The sequence below is a fragment of the Rhinolophus ferrumequinum genome, chromosome 8, assembly GCF_004115265.2.
Source record: "Rhinolophus ferrumequinum isolate MPI-CBG mRhiFer1 chromosome 8, mRhiFer1_v1.p, whole genome shotgun sequence".
In the NCBI taxonomy this organism is placed as follows: Eukaryota; Metazoa; Chordata; class Mammalia; order Chiroptera; family Rhinolophidae; genus Rhinolophus; species Rhinolophus ferrumequinum.
The window spans coordinates 17,130,763-17,157,591 of record NC_046291.1 but is presented as its reverse complement, the minus strand read 5'-3'; the positions used below and the strand labels follow the sequence as shown (position 1 = coordinate 17,157,591).

The following is a 26,829-nucleotide window of genomic DNA, read 5'->3' as shown; positions in this document are numbered from 1 at the left end:
AATGGTCCCTCCCTTCTCTGTGCTCCCAGACTCTTCAGGTCACACCCCTTGGAAAGCTCTTGTCCCCTGGAGGAGAATATAATCCTTTATGATGTGTCCTCCCTCATATCCAACTGCTTCTCTAAGGTGGAAAGGGAGGTCCTGTCCAACTTTGCAGCTTTGTATCCTGCCCCTTCCCCTAGCTCAGGGTCTGACATACAGGTGGGGCTCAATAAATGTGCAATAAATTCAAACTGGACTGATTCTCCCTAGCCTAAACCCCTCGGACCAGGGCTGACATTCCGGGACAACAGGACAGCAGCGAGGGTGGATGAGCCCCCCTGTTCAGCTCCAGCCCTGCTGGGAGAGGGCAAGCAGGGCCCGTGGTCAGTGCTTCCTGACAGCTTCAGTGCAAACACCACTTATGCTCCAGCCTGGTGAGGGGTTGGGGGAACTCAGTTAATTCATTCTTCATCCCTTCACCCATGGGTCCGGCTCTCCATCCACCCACTAACCTTCTGCATGAAGGCGCGCACTCACAGCTCAGATGCTGGTCGCGCACTGGCTCTGTGGTCTGGGGCAGGTTACTTAACCGCTGTGAGGCTTCACTTCCTCATCCATACAATGGGGGTCATAATAGCGTCTACCTCACTGGGTTGTGGTGAGAATTAAACGAGTTAATATGCACGGTTGGCTGAGTCTGCTCTCTATACTGGTTTGCTGTTAGCTGCACATCTTCACCATCTTCATCATGTTGTTATTTCACGGAAGAGCCCCCATGTCCTAGTCAGGAGACCTGGGTTCCAGATCTGGCTGCTGTCACGAAGCTGTGTGACGTGAAGTAACCCACTCCCCCTCTCTGGGTCTCAGAGTCCAGCTCAGCAAATAAGGCACGCCCCTGGCACCTTCAGGGTGGCAGGGCTTGCACCCGTGTCTTTATTAGCTGTCTCAATGTTGAAAGCACAAAGACTTATGTTCTTAGTTGGGATGTCTTTCCAACTAAGAAAGAACAGCTTTCTCCAGATGGCGGGGTTCCCACCACGCCCTGCTGTCTCTCCTTCATTTGCCTGCATTTCCCCTGAAGGCCCTTGCGTTTCTGACCCCTGGAATAGATGGTCTCCACACCCTCTTCCAGCTGTGAGGGCCTGTGCTAACCCCAGCCAGTCTCTCCATCAGTCACCACGCCTTCTTCCTCCCTGCAACCAAGAAATGGGGAGAAACCCAGGTTCAACCCTGAAAACATCCAAAGCGCTGTTGAGGAAACCCCAGCCCTTGGCTGACAGGGATGCCCACTGCACAAGGTACCACTTCTCATTGGGGGGAAGCAAAGGCAGGAATGTCCCGGCCTCCCCCTTCCTGGCGTCCCTCAGATGCCTGAGTCCTCCCAGACATACATCTCAGGATTAACCCCACGTGAGCAGACCATGGCTTCCCTCAGCTCCCCGGAAGGCAGTGGCCTCTAAAGCCGGTGACCCTGCAAAATAAAGCCCTCTTGGAGTGACCCTGTCAAACTAAGAGCCCCACCTCCACCCACAGGTGTCAACACTGTCCCCCTACAGCGGGGTCCAGCCAGTGGCTTGAGAGGAGCTGACAGCCCCATAGTGGGGAGGGGTCCATAGGTTACCTGCAAGTTGGAGAACTGCACCCCCCACAGTCAGCCCTGGTCTGGCTCCTGCCTCACTAGGCTCCACATACTCAGTCCTGGAGTGGCTTCCTGCCTCTCGGGAACACAGGAAGCCAACATTGTTGAGATCTAAATGGCCTTTTCCTCCTGGCTTCGAGTCAGAAAATGAGCACAGAGCCTCGGCGTGCACCTGACCCCGGAGATAAAGGCCCACACGCCCAGCCAGCCTCAGCTCCTTCCCCTGCTGGCATTGAGACTGGCCCAGCCATCCACCTGCCCACCTGGCCTCATCGCCCTGCCCTGCCCTACTTATCTTCATAGCCTGGCCTGGAGGTGTGTGATGGTTTATATAGTGTCAATTTGGCTAGGCCATGGCACCCGAACATTTGTTCAACATTATTCTAGATGTTTCTGTGAAGGGTTTGTTTGTTTGTTTGTTTGTTTTTGGATAAGATCAACATTCAAATCAGTAGATACTAAATAAAGCCATTACCTTCCATAATGTGGGTGGGCCTCATCCAATCAGTTGATGTCCTGAATAGAACAAAGCAAGAGGGAATTCTGCCAGCAGACTGTTTTTGGACTTGAACTGCAATGCTTCCCGGGGTCTCCAGCCTGAAGGCCTACCCTGCAGATTTTGGATTTGCCAAACCTCCACAATCACATGAGCCAATTCCTTACAATAAATATCTATCCATCCATACATCTTGTTGGTTCTGTTTCTCTGGAGAAGCCTGACTATTACAAGGTGTCGCGGGGTGGTCAGGGGAGTGGCTATCGTGTGGCTTACAGTTGGAGCAAGAAGAAACCTTTAGATCATGCCATCCGGTAGTTTTCAAACTTTCATGTTCATAGCCACGCAGATGGATTCTTGTGTGGAATCTCAGTGATATTGGTTAATATTTATTGAATGCCTGTCATGTGCCAGGTTCTGTTCTGAGCACTTTATGTCTATTATCTCATTTAATCTCCACAGTAACCTGAGAAGGAGGTTTGCTGTATGTCCCACTTTAAACGTGAAGTAACCAAGGCTCAGAGAGGTGAGGCAATCTACCTAAGTTCTCATAGTAAGGGGCAGAGCTGGGATTTGAATCCAGGACATCTGAGCCACACCATCATGCCTCTTCATATATTTAACTCCTAAAACCAGAACTGCTTTGATTGAAGGGGCAGGGGTCCAAGGTCCCAGCCCCTTAAGCCTTCCCTCGGATTTCCCCCTTTTTCCTACCTTCTTAGGCCCCTAAAGCACCTCCAAAGAACCTTACAACTCCTTTGGAACATGCTTTAGGACCTCTGATCTCGTCCAACCCCTCCTTGGGAGAAATGTGAGAGCCTGGTCCAAAGAGGCTGTGTCTCGCCCAAGATCTCCCAGTAAGGCAAGACTAGAACCCAGGGTCTTCCTACCTTGCGAGGTTTTTGTGAGGACTCCAAGGAGCTCCTCAGACACGAGGGAGAAGCTGGGATCCCCAGGGAAGTAACACAGAAGAAAGAGCTCCTGAAATAAGGTTTCTCCAAATCTAACTAGTGAGGGCTTCTGGGTAGGTTTGTCCCATGAAGGGCTAGGTTGTCTTCCCAGGTGCATCCCACTCTAGGGAAACTACAAGTGATTGTTCCCACGTTCTAGGCTGACCAGAGGCATCGAGAAGGGAAATAGTCTAAGTCTGGGCTCCAATCCAGGCCCAGAAGTCAGCCCTTGGGCTCTTGAGCTGGCATTCTGGTCTCTTCCCTTGGGTTTCAGCCTAGCAGGAGACTAGGGTCCTTGGGCAAGGCACTAGACTCCCTACGGCAATGCCCCAGGGACATGTGGGAAACACTGAGGAACTCCTACACATCCCTCAAAACCCAACCTCTCTATGCCTTCCCTCTGAAGCCTGACAGGAAAATATCTGCCACGTCAGAGACAGCTGTTCACACACACGTCTGTATCAGGTTTGCCACCGTGTTCTGTGATTGTCTGGTGGCATGTCTGTCCTCCCAGGTCAGGGGCTGGCTCTGGGCCCCAGTACCCGGGACAGCATCCACCCCACAGGGGGCTCAGTTCATGACTATCAGATGGATGCTCGTGTGCATGTAGGAGATGCAGTGACAGCCTACATTGGGAGAGATCTCTAACCTTTACAGACTCCAACAAGGAAATTTTCCAGGCCCTCCCACTCTATGGGCCTCCGTGAGCATCCCCAATCCAGTCCCTTATCTAGAGATGGGGAAACTGAGGCGAGAGGTGAAGTGATTTGTCTGAGGTCACACAGCCTGTGAGCAGCAAGACCAAAACAGGCTGGGCCACTGACAGAGGCCCTAGGCGTCTCCTCTCATCCTTCGCTGTCTCCCTCACAGGCAGCCTTAGCCCCTAACACAAGTGCTCATTTACAGCCTCACAGAGAACCTCCGTGTTCCTCACAATAATCCCCTGTGAGGCGTAGGACAGGGTTTGTTATTAAGCCCATGGTACACGGGAGGAAACAGGCTCCGTGAGGTGGAGGACCGGCCGTGGTCTCACAGTGACCTCTCGTCTGTATGTGTCACACGTATGCCCACGTATCCCGCCACCTCAGCTCGTGTCTGCTTTGTTTCTCTTGGAGACCTCAGAACCAGGACTAGTCCTTAGGTTCTTTGACTCCCTTTCCTGCCCCCATCTCCCACCCCCGCCCCTTCAGCCATATTACATTAAACAGTGAAATGCAGGAGGGCGGGGAGTGGAAGAACCATGGAAGCTATAGGGCAGGGCAGCCAGAGGCGACGGGACGAACGCCTAAGTCTAGATCACCCTGTTTCCCCGAAAACAAGACCTAGCTGGACAATCAGCTCTAATGCATCTTTTGGAGCAAAAATTAATATAAGACCCGGTATGACATGATGTGATATGATATGATATGATATGATATAAGACCTGGTCTTATATTATAGCAAAATAAGACCGGGTCTTATATTATTTTTTGCTCCAAAAGATGCATTAGAGCTGATTGCCTGGCCAGGTCTCATTTTGGGGGAAGCACGGTAGGAAAGTGTCCACACTGCCTCCAGTCTGCAGCAGAAGTTCCCTCAACATTGCATCCCGTGGAGACTGAATTCAGAGGCTTGACATTCCATACACACCATACCACCCATCACCTCCAGCCACTAGTCCAGAGAGTTACTGGGTTGTAACCCAAGACTAGAAGAACCAGTGAAAACAGCAAACTCCTTGGGTTGAGCTTGGTGAATAAAACGTGGCCTGGATTTTAGTCCACAATTGCCCCCTCAGCCAGGGAACAACCCGTACAACCATACCTGCATCTCTGGACGGACGGACAGATGGATGGATGGATGGATGGATGGATAAGCGGGTCTATCCATCACATGCCATGATGATTTCCTGGGTCTGTGTTTTCCTGGCCAAACACAGAGTTGGCCCACACCTGCATCTCCCACAGTAAGCCCAGTGGCCCCCACCCTTCCCACAGGCCTGGTGACTCCAACCCTCTTACTGAGGATGCATATGTGGCCCGTGAAACTGTGGGCCTTCCTCTCTTGCTGGGCTGGCGCCTGGTCCTTCCATGGCCCAGTCCTGACACCTGGTGGTGCCTCTGGAGTGTGGCCCTGGCTTTCTTCCCTCTTCTCACTAACACCCAGAACTGCCAAACCAGCCTGGCAGCTCACTGGCCACCTGCCCTCCACTCTGGTTCACACCAGCAGAGCCAGGCTCTGAACCAGGTAAAACCAGGGTCATCCCTGCTCACCTTGGGAGGCTTCCATTCACATGGGGTCAAATCCCCTCCTCAACCCAGGCCCTCAAGCCTCGTCATAGGGAGCATAGGACCACAGACCACCTCTGAAGGTAAGGCCAGAGATGTGCCCAAGGTCACACAGTTAGTGTATTGGGACTTCCTTCTACCCCACCCCTTGCTGCCTCCTTTGAGAGCAGCGGTAGGGGTCACCGAGGTGAAGGGAAGTGACACTAGGGAAGGAAGGAAGGAACTGGGGGGAGGGCCTGGGGCTTACTTAAGCAGATTCTCTGGGCAGGGTGGGGTGGGGTGTGGCGATGCAAGCGAAATGCAAAGGCCTCAGCAATTCCTTCCGGACTTCTCCTACCCTAAATCACCACCTGACCCAGCCAGACCCGTTAGGAGGAGGGTGACACCATGTGGCTGATTTCGGTATTGCAAAAGTTCCTGCTGGCCTCCTAAACTCAGCCCTTCAGTTAGGAGCAGGAACCTTCTCCCTGCCCTTTGCTATAGCCGGCTTTGCCTGGAATACCCTCCACACGCACCTTCCATCCACCTATCCACCCTCCAACATCCAGCTGAAATGCCTCATCTAGAAGCCTTCCGTCCCGGAGAGAACACATCCCCTGAAAAGCCCACTCCAACCCAGCCAGCTGTGTGCCGTGGCCAGAGACTTACCCACTCTGAGTCTCAGTTTTCTCCTCTGGATGGAAAAACAGGATGACACCAGCCCTCCTGGATGCCATGAGCGTTACATGGAATCAGGCATGCAAACGCTCTAATTACGTGCTTTAATAAGTGTTCACTAGGCTGTGCTGCCAGCTTCGCAGCCCACCTAGGACTCTGGCACAGAGGGAAGGAAGAAGGGGAGAGTCCAGGTGGAATAAAGGCTCCAGAGCAGGAAGGAGCCGAGCCCCTTTGGCATACCGGACATAACTGGCATTTCGGGAGCTGCACACGGTGCAGCTGGTTTAAGTATGGACTCGGGGGACAGAGGGGTTGAGGGGATAGATCAGACAACTGGCAAGGGGTGGGTCCCACCAGGCCTTGCAGCCGCAGGAAGGGGTCTCTGTTTTGTCTACCGGTATTGGGGACTCCCAAGGTTTTACTGGGGAACTGACATAACTAGATCTACATTGAGTCCTGCTGGGAGCGGGCATAGAGCATGGATTGGTGAGGGTGGGTCAGGCAACAAGAGGCAGAGGGGCTGCAGTCAGTCGTCCAGGTGACAGATGTGGCAGCCTGAATTGGCTGCAGAGAAGTTCAGTGACTCAAGTTGCATGGGGACCCCTAACAATTGATGGGAGGTAGGGATGAAGGAGAGGGAGACATCTGATGTGGCAAATGGGTGGGTGATAGTGTCAGTCACTGAGACGGGGTGCAGGGACCTCCTGCTGATCTCACTGTGTGATCTGGGAAAGACACTGACTTCTCTGGCAGCCAAACCCCAGGCTGTTCCAGGAGCATGAGAACAGTGATTGAAAAAGCCTAGCAGCCAACAGCCCGTCCCACAGTCTGACTTGAGGCCTCTTCATCTCACCCGTAGGCTGCTATCAGGGGAGGACTGTGGCATGGCATCTTTGCAGTACTGCCCGTGCCAGGCACGTGCCACCCACACGACCTCCAGGTGTCCTCCACAGGCCCTCCACATGCTACTCACATGCCTTCACATGCCACCACAAACTATCCATACACCTTCCATATGCCGTTCGCACGCTATCTGTATGCTACCCACATATCTCCTTCATGCCATCTGCGTCATGCACACACAGGCTACATGGCATCTCCATGTCACCCCTCACTTGCCATGTGCCATACACACACACACACACACACACACACACACACCCCAGGCGTGCCATCTGCTGTGCTCAGCATCCCCTCTCAGATGAGAACCGAGCACCAGGGCAGGACCCCAAGAAAGACATTGGCAGAGCTGAGTCCTACCCTGACCTGGCCGCAGGCTCTCTCATTCCCATGAGGACGTGCTCCCCACCCCCCTGGCCCGACCAGCTGCTCACCTTTGCAGGTGCAACCCTCCCGGGTGATGACCTGCCGGCAGATGCCACAGGGCTTCACCTTCTTGAAGGTCTTCACCTTAAAGTGGTGAGTCTTGGGAGCCTCCAGGTCCTCGGGCTGCGGAACAAGAGGCACAGTGATCAGGCCTGGGCAGAAGGCTGGGCTCCCAGGGAAGGAGTTGGGGGTCCTGGGGGAGACACAGGCAAGGACTAGGGAGAGGAGAGGGGAGAGCCCCTTCAGGTGTGAAAGGTCTGAGCCCATTTCTGGGAGGAGGTGTCCAGGGAAAGAGAAAGTTGTGGGTGCAACCCAGACTTCCAGCCTTCGGTGCAGTCAGCACACTGGGGCTCACGGGCCTCTCCATGTTTCCTTAATCATTTTTTTTCTTTTTATTTACTTTATTAGCAAAATGTACTCACTTTAAATGTATTGTTCGATACAATTTTACACACGCATGCCCCATGTAACCACATCCCAGAAGACTCCCTCAGGGACGTCCCCATCAAGTCTCCCTAGGTAAATACTACTGCGACTTCTATCACCAAAGATTCATTTCGCCAGAGTTTTAAACTTCATATGAATGGAACTGTACAGCACGGCCTCGTGCCTGGCTTCTTTCACTCAGCACTATCTGCAAGATTCATCCATGTGGCCTCACAGAGCCGTAGCTCCTTCCTCTTCACTGCTCGGTGGTATTCCATCGACGGCTGATAGTCCTTAACATTTTACCCACGTTCCCAGGATTCCATGTCTCTCAGTTCTCTCTCTCACCCTCACTACACAGCCCAGAAGGCTTCTTCCATCTTCATTTTTATTTTCTGTTCTTTGCACTAGGAAAATATGGGTATGTTAAGTATCCTTTTTAAAACTACACCACCACACACATGAGAGGCAGTCTGGCAGCCCAAGCCTTCTCTGTGTCTGACCTGCGGGGGCTCCTAGGCCAGTCACCACCCCACCACTGCCACGGGCCTCAGTTTCTCCCTTCGGACATCTCGAGGAGGGACACCACACCCTTGAGCTCTAACGGTCTGTCCTTTGTCACCACGTATGGGAACACACTCTAGGCACAAAGCCCTGTACCCATGCTACTTCAGATCACTCTCCTCCCACCTGCCTCCCCCAGCCCAGGCACAGGCTCGGGGAGCTCCCCTATTTAGAGGACTTCCCAGAGAAGTCATCCCCTTGCCTGCAGGCACCATTCCTTCCCAAGGCGCCTCACCCTGGTGTCTAATCTGATTCATTCCCCTGCTGCAGCAGCAGGGGCCAGCAGAACACAGACACCGGCAGCTCCCTCTTCCCCCTTCTCCCAGGCACAGAGTTTTCTGACACCGTCCGTACATAGAGACAAGATCTCGCAGACCTGCAGTTCTGGGGAGAGGGTTCTTCCCTTCCACGTCCCCTTACTGCACCCTGCTTTAGAATCTCCCAGCTCTGGGGCAGGGGCGGGGGCGTGGGCAGGGAGGGTAGACTTGTGTGTTCAGAGCAGGAAAAGTAAGTGTCCCACAAACCCAGCATGTCCGGGACTCCTATCTGAAGACACTATATGTGTGAGTTCTGGGGAAAAAAGAGACTGAGCCTTGAGAGACACAGAGAAAAAAAAAATACAAACAAACTGAGAGAGAGAGAGAAAGCTAGAGAGACAAAGAGGCAAAGAAATAGAGAGAGGCTGAGCCGGGAGGGGAAGGGGTCAGGGGTGGGGGGGAAGAGAGGGTAGAGAGGAAAGACAGAGACAAAACGAGCATGAACAGAGACAGAGAGACAGATGGAGAGAGTAGGCAGAGAAGGACAGAGAGAAGCCACGCCACAGAGAGTCAGACGGAGAGGGGGGAAAAGACCAAGATAAAGGCAGAAACAAAGAAAGACAGAGGCCAACACAGAGACTGTGGGAGATTAGATAGACATACACAGAGACTATAAAGGGAACCCGAGAATCAAAGGGGGACAGACAGACAAAAGGGCACAGGAGCCAGCTGGAAGGGGCCCCCAAAGGCTCAATCTGGGAAGATCTGAGCATCAAAACACATAATGACAGGAATGGCTTAAATGAGCCCATTCTGATACGTGAAATAAGTGAATAAACTGAAATCTGAGGAACAGAATATTTACAAGTCTCAAAGCACCTCCCCACATCATACTTGTAAATCACCAAGGGGAAAAAAGTAATTTTTCCTGGCAGACTCCACTTTAATCAGGTGGCCAAAGTTAACCAGCAATGGGATGAACGGAAATCGTGGGCCACGGAAGGGATACACTAAAAACAGAATATCACTTCTGCGACAGTTTTGCCAGAGAGACACAAGCTGAATCTAAGCATGAGGGAACATCAGACCAACCCAAACTGAAGGACAACCTACCAATTAAATGGCTTGGAATCTTCAAAAGTGACAAGGTCCCACGAAAGTCAAGGAAAGATGGAGGAGATTTCCAGACTGAAGGAGACTGAAGAGACATGACAGCCAAATGCAGTGGCTGATTCTGAACTGAACTCTTTCCACGCCCGTGCAGGACATCATTGGCCATAAGGACGTAACTGGCCACATTTCAATGGGGAAAGAGGATGAGACGGTAACTTTTCTGAAGTTTGACATTGTCTCAAAATTGCAAGAGACAGGTAGACAGATAGAGATAGTGGGGAGGCAGGAGGGAGCAGAGACAAAGCAGGGGTGGAAGAGAGAGCAGAGGGTGATGGAGCCCCGGAATGGGTGCCAGGAATAGGTGCCAGGAGCCCAGCAGTGCCCCCTGGTGGCTAGGCCAGGAAGCAGGGCCTGGGTTCTGATATTCCAGAGAGCTGGGTTTTAGGAGCAGTGCTTCCAGCTTCCTCTGGGGGTGACATGAGGGTGGGGTTAGGCCACTGTCCAGCTCTGGACCTCACTCAGTGTCCCCCATGCCACAACAAGGGGCAGGTCCCTTCCATTCTGAGGTCTCACCCTGCTGGCGATCCCATCTCAGCCCTTGGCTGGCAGCTTTCCGGATAATCTCGGTCACATATATTCCAGGAAGGGGGCCCGGCCCAATGTCAACTGCAGCAGCCCTGGCCTTGAGTGGGAGGAGGTGCCGGGAGGGGACTCGGGGTTCAATTTAAGGCCTGGCTAGAGAAGCAGGCAGGAAGCTCTACAGCCCATTCGTTTCAGTCCTGCTCTGGAACACCCAAGCCTGCTTCTCCCTCTAAGTCAGGCAGAACTCCCTATTCTAGCTTACACCCCAGACTTCTCTGCCTATACCCCAAAGCCAGCCCTTCCCCCAAAGCCTCCTCCCCAAAGCATATTTGGGGCAGTGGGATCTCACGAAAGGTCTTGGCTGCCCAGTGAACAGATGGGGAACAGGCGGAGCCTTCCAGACTGACAAGCAAACGCCCAAGCTTTTCCCCTCAGCCCTGGGTTGCCTGCCCATAAAATCTGAGCTTATAAAATCTCTCCTTGCATTCTCTTCTGTGAGAACAGAAACAGGGTTTAAGCTACACTCTCTGGCCTCGTTCACAGCCTCTCTAAGCACTGGGATGGGAGTCTAGAGACCTACCGCCCTTCCCCGAAAATGAGACTTAGCCGGACAATCAACTCTAATGCATCTTTTGGAGAAAAATTAATATAAGACCCGGTCTTATTTTACTATAAGACTGGGTCAATATAATATAATACAATGTAATATAATATAATATAATACCAGATCTTATATTAATTTTTGCTCCAAAAGACGCATTAAAGCTGATGGTCCGGCTAGGTCTTATTTTCGGGGAAACATGGTAGTTTCTAGGCTGGCATCATTGAGAACATCAGTGACCTTCTCTGGGCCTCACAGTCCCCAAATGAAAAATGAGGGGTTTGGACAACACAGTCTGAGTGCAGACAGAGCAGGGGAAACAGGGGGCCAGTTTGAGATGGAGGAATTGGGGGAGCTAGGGCTGGGACATGCTGATGGATACAGAGAGCAGGATGCCCAATGAGACATCACCCCTCCAGGAGAGGCTGGGGAACACTGGTGGTAGTGAGGAGACCAGCTCAGCCACCCCCAGGCAAGTGGCCCCAGGCTGTGACCTTGCCCTTGCTGGCGTTGATTTCCCTGGCTATAGAAGGGGGTATCTGGTGATCTTGTTGAGTCGCCCACACATGTCTGAAGGGCTCCAGGATAATGGAGAAGAGTCTAAGCTGGGTGAGCCTCTTATCTTCAAATATCTGAAGGAGCTATCGTTGTAAGCAGAGACTGGACATAATCTATGAAGTTACTGGAGGCAAAACAAAGCCCAGCGCGCAGAAGCTACAAGGACGCATGATTAGACTCAAGGGGGAAAAAGAACTTCCCAACAATCATATGTTAAAATCGGGACGAAGAAGGAAAACAGGGGTCTGGAACCTACTCTGCCCTCGCCCACGGCTGCTCTACAGGTACAGGTAGAGGGTGTGAATGAGCCCAGAAAGTGCAAAGCTCCGTTCAAGGGTAATGGCTTATTATGACGATGACTATCATTTTGCTAACAAGTGGCGATAGCTTCACAAAGCACTCCCCAGCCCCTGCCTTGCTATAGGGACCTGGGGGAACTCAGAGACAGAAGAGGCACTGCCACAGCCAGAGCTGCTTGGTCTCTCCAATGCCCATCTCCCTCCAGAGCTAGAGCCCAGACCAGGGAAATGGCCCAGCTCAGAAGTCATCCTTCCCCACCCTCCAAGCCCAGAGCCCTGGCCCCGTGACAAGCCCACTCAGCATCAGAGGGCTTTCCTGGCCCTCAGGGGGATCCTCTCCCTCCCAGCCTCCACTCAGCCAAGCCTGCCTGCCAGATGCATGTCCCAGCCAGAGGGGTGTGGCACATCTGGCTTGAACAGCCTTGGCGGGAGTCCTTGGCCCTGGGACGGAGAAGGCTGTTTGTTGGTTCCTCCCTGCCCCATGGGGCGCACAGTTCGGTGGGGTTGGAGGAGGGGTTGGAGATGGAGGGGATGATAATCCGAGGGGTTCTTTAGCTCATTAGAAGTTCCTCCTCCCCCAAGGAACTTCCCGAGCCCTGCCCTAGCTAGGCTCCCTGTGCCAATACCACCAGCCCTGGATGACGTGGCAAGAGGACAGGAGACTGTGAGTTAGTGAGCCTTGGGAAAGAGAGTCACCAAAACACAGGCCTAGGACAGACGTGGAGTGCCAGCTCCACCCTCTCCCTGCCTCCTGGCCCTCCACCCTCTGTGTCTCCTTGCCTTGGGTTGCAACACCAGGACCTGGTTGGTATCAGCCATCGTTTCTATGGGAAAGACTTGGCCTCCCAAAGGAGCTGCAGCCTGGCCTCTAGGAGTCCCTGGGGCACCTCAAACGCAACTTCTCCCAACCCCACCTGACCTTCACATACACAAAGTTCCTTACCCCCACACACACAGTCCCCTAGCCAGCTAATATCCTGACCATGTTCTTAGTCACACCGGGTGGAAAACTCTGAATCACTCTCAACTCCTCCCTGCCCTCCACCCTCCAAGCCAACCAGTTGCCAGACTCTGAATTTTGTTTCCTAAACATTCTCTCAGCCCTCCTGTGCCTTTTGATTCCATTGCCTATTGGAGGCCTTGTCACTTCTGCCTGTGGCTGTTGCAACAGACTCCAGGGTCCCCCCAACACTGGCGCCCCTTCCCCACACAGCCTCTAAGGAGCACAACTCTACGGGGTCACTGACACCCTTACTCACCCCAAAATGTTCCCATGCCTTCCAAGATAAAACCTGCATTCCCTGAAGCCAGCAAGGAAAGCAGCCTTGGTCCATACCCAGCCCAGCCTGCCATCTCAATCCCCATGTCCCCACTCCCCAGCTCCCTGCCCTTCACCCACCTCTGAGCCTCTGCTCTGCTGTTCCCTAATCCCAGAATGCCCTTCCTCGCCTCTCAGCTTGTTAAGCTTCTAGTCATTCTTGAAGGCCTTATTCAAACTTGATCCCCTCGGGAAGATCTTTCCAGAGAGACCACCACCACCTCTGTCAGAATCAGCCTCCCCACCGCTGCCTTCTTGTTTTGCTGTGATAAGTTAAAAGCTCTGGAAAAGATGAACTCTCATGTGCCCTTTGCCTCATTCGCCAGGTGTTAACGTTCTGCCACTTTCACCTGCTCTCTTCCTGTCTCATTCCCTGCCTAACCTCAATATTACCCTCACACTCGGGAAATTCGCTGTTATCTAACATTCAGTTCATATTCCAACTTCCCCCTTTTGCCCCAATAGCATCCATTACACCTGGGTCTTTGTTTTGGTTTTTATTTTGGACTCCAGATCCATTCAAGATCCTGCATTACATTTAGTTGCTGGGTTTCTTTCACCTGCTTTAATCCAGACAGAGCACTCCACCTTCTGATTTCTCTTTTAGGACATGGACGTTTTTGACTAGTCAAGGCTGTTTTGCAGAATGTTCCTCGGTTCGGAGGGTGGTTTCCTCATGATTCAGGCTAAGTGCCCCCGGATATCCCTGCCTTTCCTCACTTGTGCCTTCTTGGTGCCCTGTCACAGCACTCTGACTTGCCCCTATTCCCCGACTTAGCTAAGTGACTCTGGGCAAGTTGCTAAAAAAGAAACCCTGTCTGCCTCACTTTACTAATCTATTAAATGGGCTAATAATAGTAACCCTCACAGGGTGTTGTGAGGATCAAAGAGATGATGCCTAAAAAGCAGTTGGAACAGCGCCTGACACACAGCAAATTCCCTAGCCGCGGCCTGTGTTTCGTGGGATCATTCATTCCTTGCCCAGCAGGCGGCACATGTCTGCAATGCTCCACGTCTCCCGTGGCCCAGCATAGCGTCATTCCCAAAACAAGTCTGAAGGAAAGAATCAAACGGAGTTTTTGCCACGTGTACCCTAGTGTAATTACACCCCGCTCCCACTGACCTGCCCTCAGGGGAGAGAACACTAGGTCACCACTTGCTGGCATCACCTGGCTGAGGAGAAAGCTCTTTGACTAGGAGTAGCCCTGGATCTCCACAGGAGGGCAGAGGACAGACAGCAGCATTAACAGAGGCCCTCCCCATGTGACAAAGGAGCACACAGAGACTTGGGGAGCCCAGGATTCCACCTGGTGACCCTCAGCCCCTGACTCAGTTCCTGAGCTGGATGACCTCTCCCCATTGGCCAGCTGTCTCTCTGCCCACCCCCCTTTGGCTCCTTCATAAACCACGTCCCAAACTTGCTGAGCATCAAGTCCCAAGTCCCTTTTTGTGCCCAAAAGTGAAATCATCTCCTGGAGTGGGAGGGCTCAGCGGATGACTAGTCTGAGCTCCATCATGGCCCGGCGCCACAGTCAGAGGCTGGCACTGATCCCTCACGGACGCCTCACGACGTCCTCCCATGAGCCTGAGGAACTTGCTCTGGGACACACAGGCAACGCAGGACGGAGCAAAGATTCCAGTCCACGTCTGTCGGAGGCAGGATACCAAGTCCCTAACCACGGAACGACGGCCATTTCCCACAGTAGGTCAACAGTTGGAGTCTGGCCATCTCGAAACTTGACAGTCACAGTGTCAGTGTCCCCTTGTCCAAAGACCATCTACTGGCCAGCTTAGCCTGTCATTACATCCTCAGTTATTGTCACTCCCTACACTTGGATTTCTAATTTCTCAGCTTCATCTTTGAATCTGGTTTAAAGTTCACCTCCCAAGTGGTCTTTCCTGATACCTCTGATGCCCCCAAATCCAGGTTAGGTCCTCCCTTAAATGCCCCCACAAGTCCCCTCTTGATAACACACATCTATTCATAACCTTTTGCTTGACTTCTGCAGGCTTCTTGAAGAAAGTCAGCACTCCATAATCATTTGTGAGGTAAATGGACAGGTCTATGGGTGGGTGCTTACATGGCCGAATGACTGCACAATTTCTTTGTCACAGTACTTCCCCAACAATCCCCTCCACCCCGGATCAATCCCCTCCACCCAGAGTTCTGATGCCCCCAGCCCATATCCTTCCTCTTTTCAGGAACACCAAACCCAGCAGCCATGTGGCCTTGGGCAGACCACTTTCCTTCTGTGGGACCCCTTCACCAGGGATGGAAACTGGAACGAGTGATCCCTGCCCTTCCTACCTCATAGAATTACAATGAGGTTCAAATGAAATTGTGCAAGTCAGAGAAATATATGCAGGTAAGGTACATAGAGGCTAAATAATTTCCCCCAACCACACAGCTAGTAAGTGGCAGAGCCAGGATTTGTGCCCAGGCAGGCTCACCGCAGTCAGCGCGCTGACCACTGTGCATGGGGCCTTCAGGAGAAGACCTCCTGACCCGGCCTTCACATCACTCTGACCACCCCATTCGCACTGGCCGCATATGCTCTACGCTGTAGTATTCCCAGAATGGACAGCCCTGCATGGGGAGGCAGGAGACCAGGGTTCTAGTTCTGACGCTGACATACTGTAGAGCCTTAAACACATGCATCATATAATAAGAGCTATCATTTCTTGAGCTCTTATTGTGTGAGAGACACCATTCTAAATGTATACGTGCATTAGCTCACTTAAAACCTAACAACCCTATAGGTAGGTGGGGAAACCGAAGCACAGAGATGTGAAGCTACTTGCCTAAGGTCACACAGCTACCAAATGGCGTGGCCAGGATGAAACCCAGGCACCACACTCCCGGCCAACACACTACATTTCCTCTGAAACTGCAAAAACACAGTTCAGTATTTCTCGCTGATTTTGTGCCTCAAAGATCATTTTGAAAAACTGCAAAAGTAGGTTTTGAAGTCAGATCCTGGTGAGTATCATGCAGCCCAGCCTAATGCCCAAACCCACCGTTAGGAGGCCCCGTGTGGGCACAGCCCTCACAGATGCACAAAACTCCAGAGAGAGCAAGTTCAGGAGCGAGGGCTCAGAGCGGGTTGACATGGCACCCCAGTCATCTGAGGGCTCATAAGGACCCTTCTGACAGAAATGTGTGCTTAGCCCTGGAAGGACACCAGCTCCAGGAAAGAGAACACTTCATTGTCTACAGCTGGAAGTGGCCACAGAGAATAATATCCAAGTTTCTGTGAGGTCCAGAAAAGTCCAGTGATGAGTCCGAGGTCACACATCTTGCTGAGGGCAGGGCCCGGGCTGTACTTAGGCCTAGTCCTGCCTTGTGGCTCTCTGACCCCCCACCCTAATAAGCCCTTTCACAGTTCCAGACAACAAACTTGGGCCCTCTGGACAAAAGAGCCTGCAGCTAAAACTCCATCGGCACAACACCAGAAAGCCTTGATAAACAGGCACGTAATTATTTTCTAAATAAACCATTCTTAAATATGTAATAGCAAATGGGGGCATTTGCAGAGAAAATCAAGTTATGCATAATATATCGCTCTGCTCCTCAGCTAATAAAGTGATTTTTATTTCTAGAGCTTGTTAAAACTATGTACTACAGATATATTACTTCTTGGATGAACTGTCTGCAGCTGTCCCTGTGCAGGGACATGTGCACACACAGGCACATATGCACTCACACTAGGGCACGAGTCCTATCTCTTCCAGACCTGCCTCAATGTACCGCTCTGAGGCCACAGACCCACGTAGTTGTTGGCCAGAGAGCAACTGGGCAGAATCCCTGGGCAGTCAGGAGCTTCAGAGGTAGGACCCTGTCCCAGGGAGCCCCTCCCCCTACATGAGATCTGGGATACGGGGGATCTTGTGAGCCAAGCAACAGATTTCAGAGTGGGGGAGGGACCAGCATTTACTGAGCACCTACTGTATGCCTGGGTATCTGGTCTTTTGACATACATTATCTCTGTCCTCACCCCAGCCATACAAGATGTGTACTATTCTCCCCACTTTACAGATCAGGAAATCTGAGCCTTAAGAAAGTAACTGTTGCACACAACGCTGCCCATCTGGTAAATGATGGAACTAGGATTTGAGCCTAGCTTTGTCTGGTGTCAAAGTCCACAGATTTCTTGCCACCGGGTTCCTCTGAAGGCAGAAGCAGCCCTCTTGCCAAGGTCTCCGGGGCCTCCATTCCCCCTTTCCATAGTTGGTGCCATCTACCCCTTCACTCCCTGCCACAAACATACACCCCAGCCCCACCAAGACCCACCCAGAAGGGAGGAAGTTTGTGGTACAACTGTCTCAGGCAACCGGAGGGAGAGAACCTTGACAGGGTCAGGTGTCCAGTCCACACTGCGCCCACTATCGAGTCCACATTCCCCCAGACTCTGGCCCACCCTGGCAGTGGGCATCGAGGCGCCACTCCTCTGCCCGGCCCACTCCCACCAGTGTCTTCCCATTCCCACAGACAAGTGCCTGCTCAGCTGTCCCACAGAGCTGGGGAGGGACAGGGGCTGGGACAGAACTAGGAGAGAGGGCAGGAAAAGGCGCAAGGGGAGGGCTTAGAGCGGCCCAAAGGGGCAGCACCCACACTTGCCCTTGGTCCCCAGCACCCTGTGTTACCCTTAGGGATGGCAGGAATATCACTATGGCACTCATGCCAACCTCTTGGCAACTCCCCCTCATTGTCCTCGTTTCACCCCTGGGGAAACTGAGGCTCACCGAGGTGAAGTACTTCTCCCATGACCCGTCAGCAGAGGGATGAAACCCAGGCACCGCACTCCCGGCCAGCACCCACAGAAGCACATCATCCCTGGAAGTCTAACTGCCACCCTTCCCACGGCAGGGCTCCCTCACTGCCCACGCTCGGCATAGGCCACAGGCCTTCCAGCGCCTGTGGGAGGGAGCCTGAAGGGCCTGGAGAGGTGCACTTGGTCCAGGCACCTCTATTACAGATGGCGGCACCAGGCAGGCGAACCCCCGACGCATCCTCTGTGCAGGATGCTCCAGGCACCTTCACGCTGCTATTCAGAACCATCCCCACACCCGAGTCCCACACTCCACCCAAACCCCCTCACGCCAGCCCCGCCCCCACCTTTCCCTTCTCTGCCCAAAGGACACCTGACTGCCCAAGTCTGATCTCCCACCACTGTCGTCAGCCTGGGCTTGCCTGGGCGGAGAGAGGTCCCCCCAGGACTGGTGAGAACAGGGAAAGGGGCAGGAAAGGCCACATCTGGATCCCAGGCCTGAAGCCCGCTCCCCCCAGCCAGCCATCACTCTCTCGGAGACCAACGTTAACCTCAGCCAGGGATGACTTCCTCGCCCTCCTGACCCCTGTGCATGCCTTCTCCCCCACAGCCGCTCCAGCCCCAGCCCCCACCGTCCTGCAGCAGTCAGCTCTCTCCCAGCCCCTCTCTGTCCCTATTGGGCTCGCGACTTTTACCCCTCACCATGTGGCCCCCAGACCCTGCCTGCCCTCCCCTCAGGCACCCTCACCCTAACACATACCTTCCTGAACCTGGGAACAAGAAGGGAGAAAGAGGAGGCCCGGGATGGGGCTTGGAGGGCTGTGGAGGAAAGGATGGCAGCGAGTAGAAGCTGAAAGTAGGTCTAGAAGGGATAAAAGTGATGGAGAAGAGCAGAATTCTCCCCCAGCACGGCTTTTTGCATTTTCTAGGTCAATATTCCCTGTTCCCCAGACCCCTACCACTGCCCTTCCCTTAAACTCTTGGTATGGGGGTGCGGGGTGGGAGCAGGAGAGCCTCCAAAAAGAAACAAACTTCCTGATGGCTACCTTCCACTTCTAGCTTCTGGACTCCACCGGGGGCGGGGTGGGAGGGGGGTGCCCTGACCGGTAGAATCAGGGATTGGGCCCTGCTGATGCGGAGGGACTCAGCCTGAGGGTCTGCTCAGGTCTGTCTGTCCGTCCACCCATCAGAGGAAGAGAGGCTCCCTTCCTTCACCACCAATGCTCCCCCAACCACAGACTCTCAGCCTAAGGGGGGTGGGGGGTGGGGGAGTGTGCAACATCCTAGCTAAAGTCGCCAGACCTACCCAGAGCATGCAGGACAGACAGATCCATGTCATCTTTGGTGGGTCCTCAACTCAGGCCAGTCGGGGGCCTGCAAACGGCACTCCCGAGCTCACAGCCCCCGCGAGCAAGCAGAAGAAAGCTCTGAGTCCCAGGCTGCTGCTGCTCCTGCGTAGCCAGCATCTGCCGGGCCTCTGGCCCTGCCTGCCTCCAGCTCCCCCTCCTTCTCTTCCTCCTCCCCCACTCCACCCCCTTGTCCCAGCCTCCTGTCTCCTCCCTCCTTCCAGGCTCCACTGGTGACTTAGTGGGGCAGAAGCCCTGCTTTGCAGGGGGTATAAAGGAGATAGGGCAGTGGGACAGTTACTAGAGACAGGGCCCCCCCCACCCTGCACCCCCAACCCCAGACACACAACCCCTGTGAACCACCAAAGCTTCTCCTGCCTTCTGATCTGAGGTTGGCAGCCTGGAGTCTGCTCTGCTCACTGTAGACCCCCGCTCCCAAACCACTGATGAATGGACAGACAAACGCAGGACAGCACAATCTGCATACCCTGGGGTTCCTTGGCCCCGTCCCATCTCCAAGTATACATGCAGGCCCTCCAGCCTTTGGAACACACAGTCCTTTGCACACACTCAGCGACAGGCCTTAATACAAGAGAAACCAGGCCTGAGACTGCAGGAGAATGGCCCAGCCCCCAGGCTGTGCATTTCATTCCAACTTTTTTATACTTCTTCTTTCCCTTCTTTCTTTTCTCCAAACATCTGTCCCAGCCCTTCCTGCCCTTCCTAAAGGGAGCCCCGCTCCAGGCTCCCGCGAGAGTCTGTTTTTCTTGACTGTACCCTGGGCCAACATTTGGTTTGCATTTCCCCACTTCCTCCTCTGCCTCCCCCTCCTCCTCCCCAGGCCCAGTGTTCACCTCCCACCATTCTCCAGCACTATGTCCCCCTGCCCACCAGCCCTCCCCTCCCCTTTCCCCTGCCTTAGCCCAGGGGCAATAGCCAGGGTCTAGAGGGCGGGAAGAAGAGGGGTGCAGGATCCAAACATCTTCCCAGGGAGCACTGCAGGGAAATCCAGCAAAATCTGCCCAGGCCCTCACTGTCTTTCTTGATCCCCCCACACACATTTCTCCACAAAACTTCCCTCTTGGAGCTCTGGCCAGGCTGGACCAAGTGAGGGTGGGTGGAGCTGCTGAATCACCAGCTCTGCTTTTTGGAGCCTTCCAGGGGAAGGAAAGAGGATTCAGCCCCACCCCCTTCGGTAGACACACATTCAAGGACAGAGTGCGACTCACATAAACACACACAATGCCCAGGACAGGGCCCCACCCAGGGTAGGCACTCTGAGACCATTTTCTTAGATTGAGTAACTTGGCAAGAAAGTCCTCTTGTTTGAGCTACTACGCACACACGTGAGTGATCTGTACGTGCCCTGGGACACATGTACAAAGGGTTACATATATCCTGCCTCTCCCCCACTCACCCAGGAGCATGCCCTCGTCACTCTCTGCCAGCACCACACACAGTGTAACCCCAGGGTTCAATTTCTACAACCTGCCTCTCCCCTCAGCTGGACCTGCTCAGCCAGGTGTGCTGGCTCCAAGCCCACAGTCCAGCCAAGATATCTACCTGGGAAGCCCTAGAATGAGAGAAAAACATTCACACTTCATCTGGGAAAAGGCTGTGAACTGTGGTTAGTGCACCGAACAAGGGACAGACACTATTGCTGGGTGACTGAGAAATCGGGAGGACACGGAAGCCAGGTGCCTCATTCTGGACCTCCCTGGAGCAGGTGCCTGAGAGAAGAGGCTTGGTTCTGATAAAGGAGATAGGGTGAGAAATCAGGGTATCTTCTCACACTTACATCTCTCCAAGTCCTTCTGCCGAGCTATGGGGCTGAACAGGTTCTGCCCTGCATCCCTTGCCAAAATCATAATGCCCCTCAGTATGCCCTCCAGGCCTGCCGAGGCTCTACTGACCGTTTAGCCAACACTGAAATGGACCCATGTTCCCTGTGTAGCTGACCCTGCAGCCCCCACTGGGGATGTCCATAGGCAGACACTTTCACAAACCCTCCCTCCCTCCGCTGGCTGGAGCATAGGGCAAGCAAGGAGGAGCGATTTTCAGGTGGCCTCTCTAACAGTCCCTGAGCCCACGTCCCCAGCCACCATCACCAGCCCTGCTAGCCTCCCAACAACTCTGAGGGCTCAGCCCGCCAAGCCCTGCCATCCCAGTGTCCACACCACCGTCACCCACGGCCTGCCCCTCCAGCCCGTTCCTGCTAGTGTCACTGGAAGATGTGTCTCCTGCAGCTATTTGAGAGTTCTGAGAAATCACCTTACAGCTTCCCAGAAATGATAGAAAACAAGACTGAAGACCAAGTCACAGTGACACCAACTTGTCTAGCCTTCCACGCAGCCCATGGGGGCCCCACAGCCCCAGACCGGCTCGCTCCCTCGACCCCTCAGTTGGGACTGACAATGGGCGTAGAGGACCCTAGTGCTTATTTTGGCCATGGCGTGCCTCTCACTCTATGTACTGACCCTGTTTCACACTAGTTACCCATTATCCGTCCTCCCCCCCCCCACAGATGGGGAGAGTTCCTTGGCAAGTCCATGCCCTGTGTTTCACATCCCCAGACCCTGCCATTCACAGGTGCCAGATGTACTTGAAGAAGGAATGAATCAATCTATCAATCAATGGATCCTAACTTATTTTCCTACTCTTACCATCTATTCCCCTCCCAAACTTTCCAGTCTGTCCTCTTGAAAGGGCCTTGGGCCTACCTGGCCTGCACACCTTTGCGCATGTCTGTAATATAAACCCATCTCCAGCACCACCTCTTCCTGCCACCCCCTTGCCTCTGAGGGCTCTCAGGCTGCAGACTCTTCAGAGGCCAGAATGGGATTGCTCATCCTGGGGTCCCCATCCTCTGCCTGCACCAGGGTCTCACATGCAGCAGACATCAGGTACAGGCAGGTGGGCTGGCTGGGATTTCTGGGCTGGGATCCCCAAAGCCTCAGAACCTGCCACCATCCCGTGCCACGCTCTCCCACTGTCCTGGCCGTTTCTACCGCAGGTTTGTGCTTAATTCCGCTCTCCCCTCTGCATGCAGAGCCCTTCTTTCTCTCCACCCACCACCCTCCAACCCCCGGCTCAGCAGGCAGCTGTAGAAATAGTCAGGATTGTGGGTTCTGAGGCTGGCACTTGGCCTGGAGGCCGGTTGAGCTGTGAGTGAGGGCAGGAATGAAGCTGACAGGCCTTATACGCCCCTCTCCTGGCCTCAGTTTCCTCACCTGCAAGATGACCAAGCTGCTGGGCTCTAAGGTCCCTACCAGCCCCAACTTCTGGAACGCCACAAGTTTCCCAGGCCAAGGCCCCAGCGCCTGCACATCCATTCTTCCCCTCCTGTGACACTTTCCCATCAACAAGTTCTGCCTGTTGTCCAGCCCATTCCCTATTGTGGTATTGAGCCTTTCCTCTGCCACCCCTGGTCACAGAATCCAAAGGTCACAGAAAATCAGAGCTGGAAAGACCTTCAGGCTCAGATACGGGTCACCGTCAGGGTCCCGTCAGAGCTTTCAGGGCCCCAGGGAAGTTAAATGAGAGGGGCAAGCAAGGGACCCATGGGGACCTGGAGAGGGCAGGCCCAGCTAAAGGGCAGCCACTGTGACGTCAGGGCTAAGAGCAGATCTTTTGATCTGCCAAGAGAAGCCCCAAATCTGTATTATCGTATAAAATCTCTTATACAAAATAGGAAAAAAAAGTGCTAAGTTTTAAATGTTGGCTTTTTCATTTTTAAAACCATTCTGCCAGCCAAATGAAACACATCTGCCAGGAGAATTCGGCCGGTAGGGTACCGCTAACCTTATCCAGGCCCTTGTCTCACAGAGGATAACACCGAAGTAGAGGGAGGGGTGTGACTCGCCTGAGGTCACAGAGCTGGTCAGGAGCAAAGTCCCAGGAAGGGGTCAGCTGCCCAGGCCCAGGCCTGGCTGGGGAGGGTGGGATGAAGCTTAGGGGACAACACTCAGATGGACCCCAAGGTTAGCACTGCCACATGGGCGAGGATGAGACCCACTGGCACCTTCGTGGCTCTAGATTTTTTTCCTAAGCACCTGCTGTCCAGTAGTGACTGGCCCAGCATCATGCCCTCAGCTTTCTCCTTTCGACCCGGCAGCCCTGCCTTCCACCCTGTGGCCACACACACCCAAGCCTTCCTCCCAGATCATCCCAGGGGCCTCCCATCAAATAAGGGCGTTTAGAGCTGGCTCTAGGAATCCTCTCCCAACAGGATGGGACACAGGAATCTGACACCAAAGCGCTCAGCAACTGGATCTCTACCCTTTTGCCCACCTCAGACTCTGCCGCTCTGCCCCCTGCCCCAGGAAAGATCAGTATTAACTACCCAGACACTCAATTGTGGTATTGCATATAAGACTCCTACCAGCTCTCATTTCACAGATGCAGAAGCTGAGGCACAGAGAGGTTCAGCTACTTGCTCAGAGTCACACAGCTAGTATGTGCGAGAATGGAGTCCAGGGCATCTGATTCCACATCTTGCAGGGATCAAGAATTTTTCTGCTAGTGACTGTAACAATACAGTCAGCCAGGGACCAGGAGTTATGGTCCCATATTGTGGCGATGTGTTAGCTATCCTCCCCACGCCTTATCCAAGGACTGGCGCTGCGGCTCCAGGAAGGAGTCAGCTGCCTGGGCCCTGGTCTGGCTTGAGTCAGGGGATGAGAGTAGGGGAGAAACATCCAGAGGGACACCAAGGACAGTGCTGCCACATGGGTCAGGCTCCCATGTGACTCTAGAAAAGCCAACAAGAAGAGGAAAGCTGCAGTTCTGGCAAGATCTGGGGCCCAGGATTTGGGTGAGGACAGGGTCTGGACCCCGCTGCTCATAGGGCCTCCTTTCAGGTCAGCCCAGTCACCTCACCCTGTTCTCCACCTCCATACACACTCGGCCTTTGGGTCCCGGAGGCCTCGCAGAGCCTCCATGCACTGCTGCGCAGGAAGCGCACTGCACAAGGATACAGCCAAGAGGGGAGCGGAGGCTGAAGTCCCGTGCATACTCTACTCACCACGCCTGGCATGAGGTGCACCCTAAAGTGCACCAAGGCACCCTACGTGTAGGGGAGGTCCTGCCCCTTATTCCCATGCCCACAACCCCTCCCGTAAGAGACTGCAGTGGTCCGCCGCTTGCATCCCAGAAATCTGGATGCTCCCTGAGAGGGAAGGTGAGGCTCCAACTAGGCCCCGTCTGAGCCTCAGTTTCCCCAGCGGACACAGGAAGGATCATCATTCCTGTTTCGTTCCCCTACCTCCTCTCCACCAACACCCTGGCTGGGGGCAGTGTCTGGGCCCAGTCCCAACCATTTTTAATAAAATCCTTCCCAGAACCCAACTCAGTGATCTTGATCTCTTCCCCAGCTCTAATTTCCTGTCTGACTCAAGTCCCTCAAAGGCAGGAGGGAGGCAGCTGCAGCTGCTCATCCAGCCCCTCACCCCCTACCCCCAGCTCAAATCCTGGGCAAGGAGGGGGTTAGGTCATCGTCTGCCTCTGCAAATGAGGAGGGCAAATTGCTACATGGCCGGGGGTCCCACTGACCTGGTCCTGGCTGGCCGTTTCTTGCTGCTTGGCTGCTGTTTCTCAACTCTGAAAGCCTGGACCCCGCAGAATCTGAACTCGGAGCCCATTGGGCTGTGAATGGGGCCCCAGACCTGCGGTCCACAGCGGCAGCACCTGCCTCCCAGCCAGTCCTGGGGGACGATGCGTTTTGCTCGAAGATTTCAAAGCATACCTTGGGTGACTGCAGCCTGCTGGCACCTTTCCCCACTGCGGAGTGCCAGACAGGGAAACTGAGGCCCAGAGGCAGCACCTGGGAGGAGGAACTGAACATACAAGCTTCTATGGGGTACAAGGATCCTTCCTATCCAGATGATGGGAAGAATGGATATTGGGAGAAATCCCTTCCTCCCCATTACCCCAACTCTGGCCTTCCTGAAGATCTATCAGGAGCATGAGCCTCACGGGAAGGCACAATAATAACGAGAATATCCCTTATTTTTATTGAACACCGACTATGGAGTCGGCACTTCGGTAAACACTTTAAATGTGTTTAATCCTCATAGCAACCCAATGCGGTAGGTAGGGTTTTCTTTGTTTTTCGGATTGTGTTTTTTTTTAATCCCCATTCCACACCAGAGAAAACTAAGGTACTGGCAGATGAAGTAACTTGCCCAAGAGCCACTGCTAGTTAAGTGATGGAGCCAAAACTCAAAGCCAGGCAGACTCACTCTACCGCTGGCACTGTTAACCAGAGAGGAGTACTGAGTCCCCTCCCCCGTGGCACAGGGGCCCCTCTGGTTCCCCAAGGGAATGGAGAGTGGATCAGAAAGCCAGGCCCCTATCACAGGACCCCCCAGTCCCTCACCGAGGCTTCTGGGGGCTTGAGGTCAGGCTCCTGTCAGGGGTTCTCCCTGTCCCTCAGGGGAGAATTTAAGGTTACATGCAGTTATTCCAGTACCCTACTCTTCGGGCCAGCTATGTCCGCACCTCTGCCCTTTCTCCACCCTTCCCTACATACACACCCTGAAGGCACCGCCAAGGATCTTCACTCAGAGGATCCCAGGGAGAAAGATGCTCAACCAGAAATCTCAACCCCAGCCCTGCAGATCCTACCAGGCCCCTCCTCCCCCGCGAACCCAGCCCCATCTTCTCGGGATCCAGCTCCCTGGTCCGTCCATCCTCCTCAGTGGATAGGAAATCCCTCCTGACGCCCACCAGCCCTTTACGCCCCATTTCCATCTCACTCTGTTACTACCCAGCCTTGACTCAGGGTCCTTGGAGCTCAGCGGGGAAAAAAGAGACATTTCCAGGAACTCGCCCTCCCTTCCCACAGAAACTTGGGAAGGATGCTTAAAACCCTCAGAAACGTTCTTCTGCACAAAATCTCCAGCCTCCCACAGACCCTGGTACTATCCTTCAGACTTCTGACCCAAACCCAGGGTTGTGCGCTGGAAGGGCGGACACTCCCCCCTTGTGGCTCCGTGCAGCATGGGTGGGGGGCGCCCAGGAGCCCCCAAACTCTCATAAGAACCAGACTGATAACAGTCAGGATGGTGCGTCCCTGGGGGTAAGAAGGTGATAAATCAAAAGCTAAGAAGACTGAGGGAGGGAAATGCCCACTGGGCAGGGGTGGCGCAGGTGCCAGGTGAGGCTGACGGTGCTTACCTGGCTGCGGAGGCAGAAGCGCAGGGGCAGGAGGCAAGAGAAGAGGTACTTGCCCCATCGGATCACACAGGAGAAGCACCAGCTCAGCCGAGTCATGTTGACCCCCCGGGGTGGGTGCCTCCAGCGCCGGGGGCTGGGGAAGGAGGACCGGCTGCTCCGGGCGCAGAGTTGGGATAGGGACTTGGGGTGAGGAGAAAGGCAAGAGCCCTGCCTCTGGGGGTGCCGGATTCTCAGCCCCGCAGGAGAGAACGTGTCCTGCCCCCTCTAGCGGGAGGAGAGCTGCAGGGGCCCCGCGACAAGGCCCCGACGTGCCTCCATCTCCCCCGAAGCCGCTGCGGGAGGTGCTCCCACCCTCGGGGATTTCCTCTGCTGCTCCCACTATCCTCCCCTCCGCGTGACAGCCTCTGGGCTGCCAGCTTCCCAGGCGGGCTGGGGGGCAGGTGCAGGTACCCCGACAACTTCGGAGGCTCGGGGAGGCGCGGAGGAGAGGCGTGTCCGGACAG

At 54.1% G+C, this 26,829-nt stretch overlaps 1 protein-coding gene across 1 annotated transcript in view; it reads right to left on the bottom strand.

Moving 5' to 3' along the window:
* The window catches only part of TNS1 (tensin 1), a 224,381-nt gene that overhangs the window by 174,894 nt on the left and 22,658 nt on the right, over window positions 1-26,829 (bottom strand). The window contains exon 2 of the mRNA XM_033111937.1: window positions 7,326-7,440. Coding sequence (XP_032967828.1) covers window positions 7,326-7,440 — 115 coding nt within the window. The remainder of the gene's footprint in view (window positions 1-7,325; window positions 7,441-26,829) is intronic.